The following is a 12,828-nucleotide window of genomic DNA, read 5'->3' on the forward strand; positions in this document are numbered from 1 at the left end:
TATCAAACTACATGAAGGTTTTAATTAGTAAGAGCACAGTGTCATTATTTAGGGATGGAGATGATTATGAGCACAAAAATGAGAAAACCAACTGTCTGGAGCCATGAAGAAGAATTAGAAGATTAATAACTAGGGTTTAGAGTCATGTGAAGCGTAATCATTGCTTGGCTTAACTGAGACTAAAATTTGATCCCAGCTGTCAGTGCTTCACTGGCTGTGCCTGATTCTACTGTGAAATGTGCACATTTACAGTTTTCACCAAAATTCAAATCCATTTTCACTTCTTATTGCTTTTGTTTACTTGTTCAATCCCTTGTTGAGTCACTCACCACATTTACTGAACTCCTACCAAACCCTTTAGGGAAAATAAAGATAAATGAGCCCACCAAGGAATTACAGAATTTTAGATTTAAAACGGACCCTAGGGACTACCTAGTCTAACCTAAAACTTAAAGAAATCTCTGCTAGAAAATACCCGAGAGGTGTTCTTCCAGGCTCTGTGTGAAGACATCTCAGGAGGGGTAAGCTATGCTTCTTGTGGATGTTGTATTTGTGGACAGTTCTCATTAGGAAGTTTTCCCCCGCATCAAAAGTTTGCCTCTCTGCAACTTCTGATCATTGATCCTGCCCTTTGGGCCAAACAAATACATTTAATTTCTCTTTCACATGACAATTCCTGACTTCAAGGAGTTTACAGATTTGCAGCCTTGTTGAATCTCTTCTTTCTCCCTCTCCCAGTTTCTGTCTCTGTGTTTCTTTGTCTCTCTCCTCCCTCTCTGTCTCTATTCTCCCTCACTCTTTCTGTCTCTCTGTCTCCAATTCTCTTTCTTTCTCTGTCTCTTGGAGTATATGCTTTTGTTCAAGATGCTGGCATCTGGTTCCATAGCGCTTGGACGTCAGTATGTTTACCCCGTGTCCCCATTTGCCAGCCATCAAATGAAAGACAACTTTCAAAAACTCAGTTTAATATTCATTTTATTTGGTTCCATTTTAAGGCACTTTCTGCTTTTACATTCATTTCTTTGCATAACAGGAAACAAAGTTCAGTTTGACGTGTCAAAGAGAATAATCGTCATCAAGTGCGACAAGTTTGTATGTGAGAGAAAGGCAAGTCTATCATCAGAACAGTTTACAAAGAACAATGAGCAAATTAATTACTCAGAATTCCAGTTCAGATAAAGTGGTGGCAAAGCAAAGCAGGATGTAATTTACCCATGGATGGTTTGAAGAAAAATTAAGTGACTCAGTTTTTCTTTTTGCCCATGAAAATGGAATTCTGGGAACCTTGTCTAATTCTAGTCAAAGGACACGTTTTGAGGTTTGCAGGTTTTGAGGGCCTGGTGATTTCTGAAGTGGGGAACACAAAATGAGTTTCTGGGGAGTCTCTGAAGTGGTTTGCCCTGAATTGTTACAGGAGCACGCCAAACGTGTGGAATCCGGAGTAGGATTGAGGTCCGGGCCAGGCTCATTTCTCAAGGTGACTGAGAATGGCAAGGACCCTAGGCCAGCCCAGCTGGAGAGTCTGTGCAATCTGAGAAAGTAGCAGCCGCAGTGCGAGGTCGAGAACCACGGTCCCTCCGCTGTGCTTGGGCTCTAAGCAGTTCTGGACACCGCCTTTAGGAAGCCTCCTGCTTGGGGCTGACTGGCGAAGGGGAGGAGTGCTCCCCTTGAAGAAGAGGGGGCTCATTATTTACAGAAGCCGGCTTGGTTTGTGGATTGCTTCAAGTCTGCCTTTTTCATTCAGATCATTTCGTGTTTTATGGCAAGGGGGCATGGGAGCTCTTGTCAAGGGTCTGAGCTAAACTTGTCCTTCTTGGTCTTGGTGACAGAAAGAGGGAAACTGAGGCAAGACAGGAAATACCCACTCAGTACCTAGACTAGACAATCTTGATGGCTGACCCATACAGCACTTACTATGTGCCAGCATTGTGTTAAGCACTTTACAATCATTTCATCTGATCTTCCCAGGGACCCTGGGAGGCTGTTATCCCCATTTTACAGATGAGGAAACCGAGGCAAACTGGCTGAGTAACTTGCTCAGGGTCGCAGAGTGAGTAAGTGGCTGAGGCCACATTTGAGCTCGGGTCTTCCCTGCTTCAGGTCTGATTGTCTCTTCACTGTCCCAGCTAGCTGGAAAATTCCTCCCAAGCAGAAGGGAGAAGGGGTCACCCATCTCATCCCCAAGAGCAGCCTGACCACAGGCTCCTGTTAGCTTGAGGGAGAATGCTCCTGAAGACCCAGCTTATCCTCAGCCCATCAAAGGGACTTTCTTCAGGACCCGAGCGCCCAGGAGTCGACTTGTTATTTTTTAATGTTCATCTTGTGCATTGCCTCAATTTTGCTTTGAGACCAAGCAGTTTGCCCAGAATGCTTCGAGGGAACGCTGTCTGTGACCCCATGGGAAGAGGAAAGTGCCCCGAAGGAGTGGGCCACGGTGGTGGGGCAGGGAAGGGATGCGGAGGGTGGGGGTTGGTCCACTTTCTGGACTCTGGAAGGTCAAGAATCAGCAGCCACAATCACACGGGAGACGTTATGGCTGCTCATTCTCGCAGGTGAATGTCTGAAAATCTCCGTGGGCAGAGAAGCTTGGCCCCCAGGTCTTCCAGGAGGACACCGACATAGAGAGACCGTTCCAGTTAAATGATCTTGTTCTGGACACAGTTGTCCAGTGTGGGAGACTCCAGCTCCGACTTCCCGCTGGCTTGTCCGTTGGAACCGGCTTGCTCCTCCTTCTCCCCGGGAAGGTTCTCCTTGTTCCTTTTGGCGAATGCTTGGCTGATTTCTGCGTAAGTCTTGTTTTTGGTCTCGGGAAGGACAAAATAGAAGTAGATGGCTCCCAGCAAGCAGATGGTAGCAAAGACCAGGAAGCAGTAGGTCTTCAACCCTTCCTGTAGGTAGACAGAAAGGAAAGCCGCATTGAGAAACAACAGCAAGAGATCACGGGCATTGGGATTTCGGAGCGGGCAGAGATGGGCTGGTCTGCAACGCGACTAACATCAGCTCCAAACTACAGCCTGACTCTTCCCTGCTCCGGGAGCACTTCTCCTGCTGACCGCCTACAGGCCAAACAAGGCGCCGAAAAGAAACTAAGCAGTTTCCACGACTTCCGTTCCTATCTCAGCTCCTGACGACAGAATGTCGACAAGTTGTCCCAGATGCGCCCTTGTGACGCCCGATCTGAGCACCTCCTAGGAACAAGACGCTGCAGATCAGTGAGCAAAAATGAGCCCTGATCTCAAGGAGGTTCCCTTCCACAAAGAGAATTCGGCACAAATAAGCATAAAGGAGAAACACCGGGCAGAGATTAAGCATGTTCCCGGGGAGCTTGAGCAGGGAGAGGAGGAGCTCCGTTACACGCAAGGACCTGCTCAGGTGCGCAGGGGAATACAAAGGGATCTCGGACGCCATCCCCCCCCCCCCCAAGTGTGTGGTGTGCAGTGGGAAACACACCCACTGATTCATTCAACAACACTTAGTGACTGACATTTCCATGCCAAGCACGTGTCACTATCGACCAATCAATCAACAAATGCTTATTAAGTGATTATTCCATGCCCCACACCGGGATAAATCCTGATAGTCCCTGTCCCGGAGGAGCTTGCATTCTAAGCAGGGAGATCATCAGACATGCAGACAGGGAGCCCGGGATGAGGGGCGATAGCGCTGGGAGGCCTGGGAGAGGCCCTCCTACCCAAGGGCCACTTGAGCTCGGTCTGGAGGGCCCGGAGCTGAGGCAAGCAGACGGGAGCCGGAACGTGGTGAGCAGCGGCAAGCCTCAGAGGGCCTTTGCCAGAGCTGGAAGGTACCTCAGAGGCCTCCGAGTCCATTTTACAGATGAGGAAATGGAGGCACTGAGAACGTAAGTGACTCACTGCAGGTCCCACCACCTACCCCGCAGCCTGGCCACTTCTGGCAAACTCTAACTGGTGACCAATGGAAGCTGGGCCCCCTCTTTTACGGGAGAGTTATTTGTTTAGGAGCTTAATAAAAGTTGGAGTTTTTCATTCCATTTTCACTTGCTGCCCCAAAGATCCTTCCTTAGCTGCAGAAACCTTATCTAATTTCTCTTCACATCCGCACCTGTACAAGGCAGGAAAGGTAGAGCCACCACTGGCACCGCCATCAACAAGCACGACTGCTCGCTCAGTCCTTTCACTTGTGAGCCGCCCCGGGGATCCGCTTCCCCTGGGAGAGATGCCGGCCAGCCATTCCTTGCTCCAGCTCATTTTACAGATGAATAAACTGAAGCAAACAGGGTAAAGCACCGCCCAGGGTCACACAGCTGGTGAGTGTCTGAGGCTGGATTTGAACTCAGGTATTCCGGATTCCAGGCCTGGCACTCTGTGTACTGTGCCGCCCAACTTTCATCACCAGCAATTAGCATTTACATGATGCCTTAAGCACTTTACCTGGGTAAATATAGACAGGAAAATTGGGGTTCCAGTCACACCTCTGACTTACATTCGATTTGAGACTATGGGTGAGCCACTCAGTGCTGGAGGAAGCTTTTGTCCAAGTCTCTGTCTCTCTGTCTCTGACTCTTTGTCTCTGTCTCTGTCTCTTTTTATTTAAAATTTTGAATTTTAAATCATATTCCTCCTTCCTTCTTCTTCCCCCTCCCTAAGATGGCAAGCAATCGGACTTGGGTTATACATGTGCAACTATATACCACATTTCCATATTAGTCATTTGGCATAAGAAGAATCCACTAAAAGAAGGGGAAGAAAGTAGAAAATCACGCACTTCCGTCTGCATTCAAACAATATGAGTTCTTTCTCTAGAGGCAGAGAGGATGTTTCATCCTAACGTTCTTACTATTGTCTCAGCTCACTGCATTGCTGAGAGCGGCTGAGCCATTCCCAATTCTTCATCGTATAACGCTGCTGTTACTGTGGACAAGTTGTCCTGGCTCTGCTCACTTTAGTCTGCACCAGAAATCTTTCCCGGTTTTTCTGAAATCATCCTGCTTCCCCTGCGATCATGTATCACAACTTGCTTAGCCGCTCCCCCACGGATGGGATCTCTTCAATTTCTAATTCTTAGTCACCAGAAAAAAGATAAATATATATCTATAAATGTTTGTGTACCAATAGATCCCTTCTCCCTTTTTCATTGTCTTTGGGATACAGACCTAGCAGGGGTGTTTCTGGATCAAAGGGTGTACCCAGCTTTAGAGCCCTTTGGCCGTAGTTCCACATTACTCTCCAGAATGGTTGGATCAGCTCACAACTCCACCAACAATGTATCAGTGTTCCAATTTAGTGGAATGCTATTGTGCTACAAGAAATGACACATGACTTCGCTATTCTCAGCAGCACAATTTAGTTGTTTTCTCATTGTTGTCATTTTCTTTAATGAAATTATCAATTGATTGGTTCTTTGACCCACTTTTTTAAAGGATTTGATTATTTAATTTTTAATTAATTCTCAATCTCTTTATTATTGAGTGTGATTTTTATTGCATTATGATCTAAGAAGGATGCATTTACTATTTCTGCTTCTCTTCATTTGGTCGTGGTTAAATTCTTGTGTATGTGCAGATCCGTGTCTCTGAGAAGCAAACCGGCCCTTTATCCACTGTGCCACCTAGCTGCCCTGTTCTTTTGGTGCCTGGGACATTTGGGGAAGGCAGGGTCATGGCCACCTCAAACTTTGTAGCTCCTCTGCCCCCCCCTGCATGTGGTAGAAATTCCACGCGGACTCGACACAAAGGTTGTTGTTTGGGCTGCGGTTAGTAATGACAGCAAAGGCAAAACTCAACTTCCCTGCAGGGTTTTAGGTACAGGTCTGTCTAGAGGGGAAAAGAAGGAATGGCATTCTGAGCCCTCTAGGATCGAGTCCACGCGGTGAGTCTGAGGTGGAGCCGACAAAGCAGGAGCCAGAAGACGTCCAAGCCATTCTGGGAAACCCCTGACTCTAGCCCCTCGCTGATGGAAGCAGTCGCCTTTCCCAGTGTCCTTTTACAAACCCACACGGATGCTACCAGAGGCCCTCTCGTCATTCCTCCAAAAACCTGAGACTTATTAGAAATCATCATGAATTTCCCCCCCGACACAGGAAAAACGATTTCATTATAAATCCCATAGAAATTCTCAACAGGACTAAAATATGGCTTCAGTTTTGGCAACAGCCAACAGTTTGGGAACAGCCACGGCTTTAATTGTGAATGAAATGGCTAAATCACCAGCAGCGTCCCTCTTGTTTTATTTAGTGATAAGAAATGAGTTCAAAATACAGTGACGAGAAACTTCAGAGTCACTTTCTGGCCTGAGAAGAGTCACTGCAGAGCCTCGCTGTTCTGAAAGTGGCTTTTTTCCTCCTCTGATCTCCAGGATTTTGCAGTCCCTTACAGACTTTGGGTCAGATTCACAACTGAAAAGGACCGTGGAAGTGACTATGTTTGGGCCTTACTTTAAGGATGGTGAAGCATCAAGAGGTGGTGGCGCTCTGGTCCCCAGCTGCCCTGACATTTGTCATCTTCACTCGTCATGGCTCAAACTCGCCCACATCTGCCCCACTCTTAGCCCGGCGTCCGGCCCGGTAGGGGCTTACTACGGGCTTGTGCCCCGTGCTGACACCTGCACAATCCGGAGCTTTGTTCCCGGGGCACTCCTAAGTCAGAAGGCAGCTGAAAGTTTCTAAGCTCTGATGACTTTAAAATGCACCAAGACTTTCCCCTGCGATTCTTTTGGTGAAACGGGCACCTTTCCTAGCTTCAGTGTGAATCAGTTTGGGTAAAAGCGAGGCCGAACATATGCAAGTGGTTATGGAGCTTGGACAAAGGGACAAAAGCATTTCCGCGCAATCCCTCACCCTCATTTCCTCTCGGGGACCGGACCAGCCTTATGTAAAGACCAGCATTTAAGTCAGTGATCCGCCTTGGCAGCAGAAAGCTCCGCGGGGTCCCTCCTGTATTTGCTGGCTGTCCCTCCTGGCTGGGGACAGACTCTGTCCTTGTGAGCCTCCTCTCGCCGAGCCCCGACACGTCTGCTCCCTGGCTCTCCCATAAGCCCGTCTGGGTCCTTACACAGCCGGGGGCAGATGCCGAGGAGCTGACCGAGGATGCTGGTTCTCTGCAGACAGAGCGCTACCAGGCTGACGCCTATCTCCTCGGACAGCTGGGGCCCGAGGGATCAACAACAAGGAGATGTCTGTGGAGCCCCTCCCCCCCGCTGGGGCCTGGGGCTGCTTGGCATCCAGATGCCAGCAGGGTCTGTCGGTGGTGTGGGGAACAGCAATTTACACTTGGGATTTATGGGATACTTTCCACATCCTTATTTAATCATCACAATCACTCTGTGAGGGGGCAGCAGAAGGGTCGTTATCCCCATTCTACAGATGACACTGGGTCTCAAAGGCCGCTGGGCAGAGAGCACTCACGTGATCGCCGCTCAGTCGTCTCACTTGTTTGTGGGTCTCGGCGACCCCACTGGCAAGAATCCTCGAGGGGTTTGCACTCCTTTCCCATCTCATTTTACAGGGAAGGAAACTGAGGTAGACAGGCTTACAGTGACCTGCCCAGACTCTCATACTGAGTCCTTGAACATCTATTTACCTCAAGTTTATCATTAATGGATATCTCAGGGGACACTTCATGGGACATTGTTTTTTTCATTCTTACCTAAATATCTATTTCCAGTTTTTAATTTATGAAGATATATTTTTTTTAAAAGAAGGGTGTTGGGTAGCTCAGTGGATAGAGTAGTCAAGTCTGAAGCCAAGAAGACCTGAATTCAAATCCAGCCTCAGACTCTTGCTAGCTGTGACCCTGGGCAACTCTCTTCACCCTGCTTGCCTCAGTTTTCCCATCTGCAAAATGGAGATAAAAATGGTACTTGTTTCCCGGGACTGTGGTGAGAATTAAGATTATATTAGTAAAGGACTATGCTAGATATTGTTATTATTGAACACCAGGGCATGAATTGCACCCAGAGTCTTCCTGCCTCCCTCCTCTGCGCCCCAAGGTCACGCGCACACGTGGCCAGGTTTGGTGAATCTGCACGTGCCCAGCAGAGCGACAAAGAAACTTGCCAAACAATTCAGCTAAGAAATCAGCTTTATGGAAACCTCCAGAATGGTGGAACGCCAGCGGCTCGGTGGCTCCATCTTGTTTCTTTTGGCCAAATTATCCAAATAACCGCATCGAATCTCCATTTCATTTGATGGGACTTGAACCAATAAGGTGCAGTTTTAAAAGGCGCACCCCCGATATTTTATTAGATTCAAGGAGAATGTTGCCATTCAAGCAGAGTGGAAATGTGTCCTGCACTCTGAGCTAGCCAAGGGGATGCGAGCTGGAGCTGGAGAAGCGCCCGTGCTGACCAGATGTGCGCCGGAGGGGCAGCCGGCCACCGGGAAATTGTCGGCTTCCTCTGGGATTCCAGTTTGGGGGCAGAGAAGGGGGACAAAGCACGGTGGAGTGTTCAGGCCGGCTTCCTGAGGAAGGCACTTGCTTAGAGTTTGTTCCTATGCTTTTGGAAGCTGTCTGTCCCACTGATTATGTCCTCCCTGGTAGCTCTAGCTCTGGGCCCCCGGTTCTGACGAGGACGCCGACGCCGGAGGGGACGTCTGCACGGGAACAACGATGGCTAGCCCGGTGCTGGTAGAGTGCCATGGTGCACAGTGCAGTCATCTCCCCGAGTTCAAATCTAGCCTCAGACATTTATTACTAGCTGTATGACCCTGCACAAGTCACCCAATTCTGTTTGCCTCCATTTCCTCATCTGTAAAATGAGCTGGAGAAGGAAATTGCAAATCAGTCCAGTGATTTCTGACAGGAAAAAAAAACAACTGGGGTCACAAAGAGTCAGACATGACCGAAAAATAACTGAACAATAACCACAAAAACCACATTTCTATAGCACTTTAAAAGTGACAGTGTTTTTTCCCTCACCCTGTGAGGTGAGTTGGATAACCATTAACATCTCCAGTGATAGGTGAGCAAAAAGAGATTCGGAGAATCTTGCTGTCCCTGGAGCCGGCTCCCCTCCTCTTTCTTTCTGTTGCCATCCTTCGAGGCTGATACGGGGGACACCTCCATGAAGCCTCCTCTGACCAGGTCCTCATCGCCATCCTCGGTGACTCAGATGATGCAGTCTCTCAAAAGGGCTAATTTCCCCCTAAATATTCCTTCTTGGTTGTAACTCTTTGTAACCCTCCTGTGCACAGCAGTGTCATAAATGGTGATAGATTCATTTTGTTTTCTCTCATTGACTATAAACTTCTCTAGGGGAAGGACGGTGTTTTATACTTGCCCGTAGTTCACTAATACCTAAAACAAAGTTCTGCACGTAGTAGGGGCTCAGTCAATGTTTGCTGGATAAATCAAGGAGTGAATTCTGTCTCATACTGTTCTCTTTCCCATGTGTGCTTCCACTGGCGACGGGAAGCTCCTTGAGGGCACGGACTATCCGTGAAACTGCTTTCCATCATTTAAATCCCCCAAACACCTCGCCCAAGAGCAGGTTGGAGTAGGAAGGAAATAAACGCTTCATTATATTGTCAACAAACACTTCTCCAGCTTGGACAGTCTGTAGAGCACTGGAAGAAACCCTAAATTGGAGCGAGTCTCTGTCCTGCTGGAGCCCGGAAGCTTGGGTGGGGGCATACAGCAAAATAAAACCCTTAACACACAGGGAAAGCTGATGAGGGAGATGCAAAGGGCTCCGCGACATTCTGTTGATTGATTACCACCGTAGCCCCAGAAATTGCCATCTGAATGAGGAATTAGTTTGAGGAGCATTTCAGTCTAAATGTTAAATCATTCTTGATGCTGGTATCCAATTGCTCGTACACTCGAGATGTCAGCAAGGTCAGGAGCGTGGCTCGGAGGAGCGGGCTCTGGTTTGGTAGCTTAATAAGCCTGTCAGAAGGGCCATGATGGCAACTGCGAACCTGACATCTTCCCCGCTCTGCAGACCGGGGAGGCAGCAGGAAAAGGTCACGCCACAAGCAGGCCCTTTGGGGATCACAGCTTACCTTAACTAGAGACACTGAATCATAAAGAAGAAAAAAACCATTTCTTGTTTCTAAAGATAGTCCCGGCTGAGCTGACTCTCCAGCAGCAATTCCGTCTCTGAGAAGGTAATTAATGAGACTTGCCTTCATTTTCTTAGGATTTGGCTTTGGCGTGTAACATTTTACAAAATGTCAAGATGCAGCCGCCGCCCCCGTCTTCCAAAAAAAGCTCCAGCCCTGTCCTTCCCGATCTTGGCCAAGGCTGCTGACGGGGCTTCCCACTGGATGACGTGCTGGTCACGGAAGAGGCCTTCGGAGGCCAGGATGAGAAGGCTCACAGTTCTGGGATCTTTCCCCCGGCACGCCGTACTGAGAGCTGTTTCTGGTTCTGGGCAACCCATTTTCGGAAGGACACCAGAGGGCCTTCACAAGAGGATGAGGATGGCGGATGGGCTGAAGGCCACGCCGTTTGAGGAGTGACTGTAGGGACTGGGGATGTTCAGCCTGGAGAAGACTCAAGGGGACACGAGACTCATCCACAAGAGAGGATTGGATTTGCTCTGCTTAGTCTCAGAGGGCAAAACCAGGAGCGGTGGATGGAGGCGAAGGGAGGCAGGAAGGAGTCCTCCCGATAGAAGGAAATTGTAACAATTTCCTAACGGAGTCAGTAAAGCACAGAATGGGCTGCTCTGGGGACCATTGAGTTTCAAGGCAAGGCAAGAAGCAATTACGGAGGGCTCGCTGTTTCCTGGGCGTTGTACTAAGGACTGGAGCTGCGGAGAGGAAAAATGGTCCCTCTTCTCCTTCTGTTGGGGGGGATGGCACACACGGGGCAGGCTGAGCATTGTCTTAGGGGGAAGACTCCAGTAGTGGGGGCTAGAGGGGAGAAGGAAGGGCCGAAGGTGGGAGCTGAGGAGGCAGAGGTGAAGGGGAAAGGCAGGGAGCTGGGCGATGGGGTGTGTTAGGAGCAGCCAGAAGACCAGCCTTGCTGGACCTTAGAGGGCTTAGACAAGAAAAGTGGGAAGGCTGTGAGGGCCTTCAGCAGCCAAAGAAAGGTCTTTAAAGGATCCTGGAGGCCTTCAGGGGCCCCTGCCCTGGAGCTTTTAAGTCTGCTCTTAGGCTGTGGCAGACTAGCACCGCCACGGCCCTGGACAGCTCCCTGAGGGGAGACCCAGCAGTCCTCCTTGCTCGATTCTGTAAGAACTGCTTTTCTGAGGGTCTCCTGGTGTTATCTGGGAAAGGACTTGGGCTTGACATTACAGCTCTGCAGGGATGATATCCACAGTAAGCGCCATTTAGGGTTGTCAGGAGAATAAAGCGAGAGAAGGCGTTCAAAATGGGGCGTGGGCCCATGGAATGCTCTGTAAATCTTGGCGAACACGTGGGGGCCGGTGCGACTGTGAGTAAGGAGCCCTAGTCTCAGACTCTGAAGACATGGCTCCTGTCACTTAGTAGCTGTGGGGGCCTTGGTGAGGTACTTTCCATTTTAATGTCTTCATCTTTAAAATGTGGGAGAAGTCAGAAGAACCTGAATCAGTCTGGCTGAGTCAAATGAAATACTGGACTCAAGGCATCAAGAAAACTTAAAGATGCAATATAAAGTCCCCAGCACTTAGCCTCGCGTCTAGCCCACAGTAAGTGCTTCATAAATGTTTGTGGGCTATTGCCTGCCATTGAGGGGACAGAAAAAATCCCACTTGGCTCTCAAGTGTAGAGATAATGGAGGCGAGTCACAAGAGGCCCGGTTGGAAAGACCGAGTCGCATTAGAGCCCAGTTTCCTGAGTCGGGGTTGGAAGGATTGAGTGGTGTTAGACCGAGGAGGGCCCAGGGTCATGGGTCATCACAAAGATGAATGAGACTACTGAGAATGCTAAATAAATGTCTGCTATTAGGGTAATTACCATCCAGTTACTTTGAAAACTGTCATGTGGATTTGCTTTGCAAATGACATTAATCAGGACCTTTTTCCACATGCGTCTGGGGACATTATGACACGTTATGGCAAACTGGATGCTGGGGTTGCTGGGTAAAGCTGGGCTGACAATTATGCCCGTGTCTTAGGAATGGATCGGGGTCCCCAGCTCATTCAAGCACGGAGCGGCCCAGACCGGCGATTCCCTGAAGAGATGTCCCCTGTGGAGACCTCGGCAGCCTGGCCGGCCATTTCACCGAGAAGTCCGAGCAGACTGGGTCGGATAAAGGCCTTTGTTCCTTGGTCCCTGTGACCCATTTCTTTACAGGGTCATGGGAGGCAGGGGTGGTAGTGGGGACTGGGAGAATGGTGGGAGATGAGGAGAAGTCTCAATTGTTGGCCCCAGAAACGCTGGTCCCCGCTCCGAACCCATGGCAGGAGACAGGGACAGGGGCAGTTTACCCCATTCTGTGTCCCTTGAGCTCACCAGGTAGATAAATCTTGGCTGGGGGCCAGGGGATGGAGGCGCAGCTAGACTCACAGTCACGCAGTTAGACGGGAGCCCCTAAATCTGGAAAGTCCCCAAATCCCAGAGCCTTCCAAGCATGAAGGTCGGAGCGAGGAGGGAGCCTGGACACCATCTGGTTGGGCCGCGCCACTTTGCGGAGAGCAGGAGCCGGCCGGCGTCAGTCACCTGCCGCTTTCAGTCTTTCCTTTTCTGCTCTCTTGGGCTTCTGGCTCCCTGCAGATCTCGTAGCCTCCTTAGCCACGCTGTCCAGGAGCCCTTCCCCCAACGGACCAGTCAAGATACACGCTGTGACCTCCGCTGTTTCCTGGCTCTCCCCCTGCCACCGGCTTCCCCCTCTGGGTTCACTCGGTCTGTACCTCCCACCCGGTCAGCCCTGGGACACTCGCCTTTCCGAGTGTTCCCCTCCGTGTAGTTTTAAGCTTCAACAGC

General features: G+C 49.6%; 1 protein-coding gene across 3 annotated transcripts in view; it reads right to left on the bottom strand.

The window, feature by feature from the left end:
* Nucleotides 1-973: 973 nt before the first annotated feature.
* The window catches only part of SLC2A9 (solute carrier family 2 member 9), a 179,535-nt gene continuing 167,680 nt past the window's right edge, over nt 974-12,828 (bottom strand). For all 3 annotated transcript variants that reach the window (XM_074276072.1, XM_074276073.1, XM_074276070.1), the window contains one exon: nt 974-2,888. In XM_074276072.1, the coding sequence (XP_074132173.1) occupies nt 2,637-2,888 (252 nt within the window). In that variant the 3' untranslated portion in view covers nt 974-2,636. The remainder of the gene's footprint in view (nt 2,889-12,828) is intronic.

The sequence above is a fragment of the Sminthopsis crassicaudata genome, chromosome 6 (genome assembly GCF_048593235.1).
Source record: "Sminthopsis crassicaudata isolate SCR6 chromosome 6, ASM4859323v1, whole genome shotgun sequence".
In the NCBI taxonomy this organism is placed as follows: domain Eukaryota; kingdom Metazoa; phylum Chordata; class Mammalia; order Dasyuromorphia; family Dasyuridae; genus Sminthopsis; species Sminthopsis crassicaudata.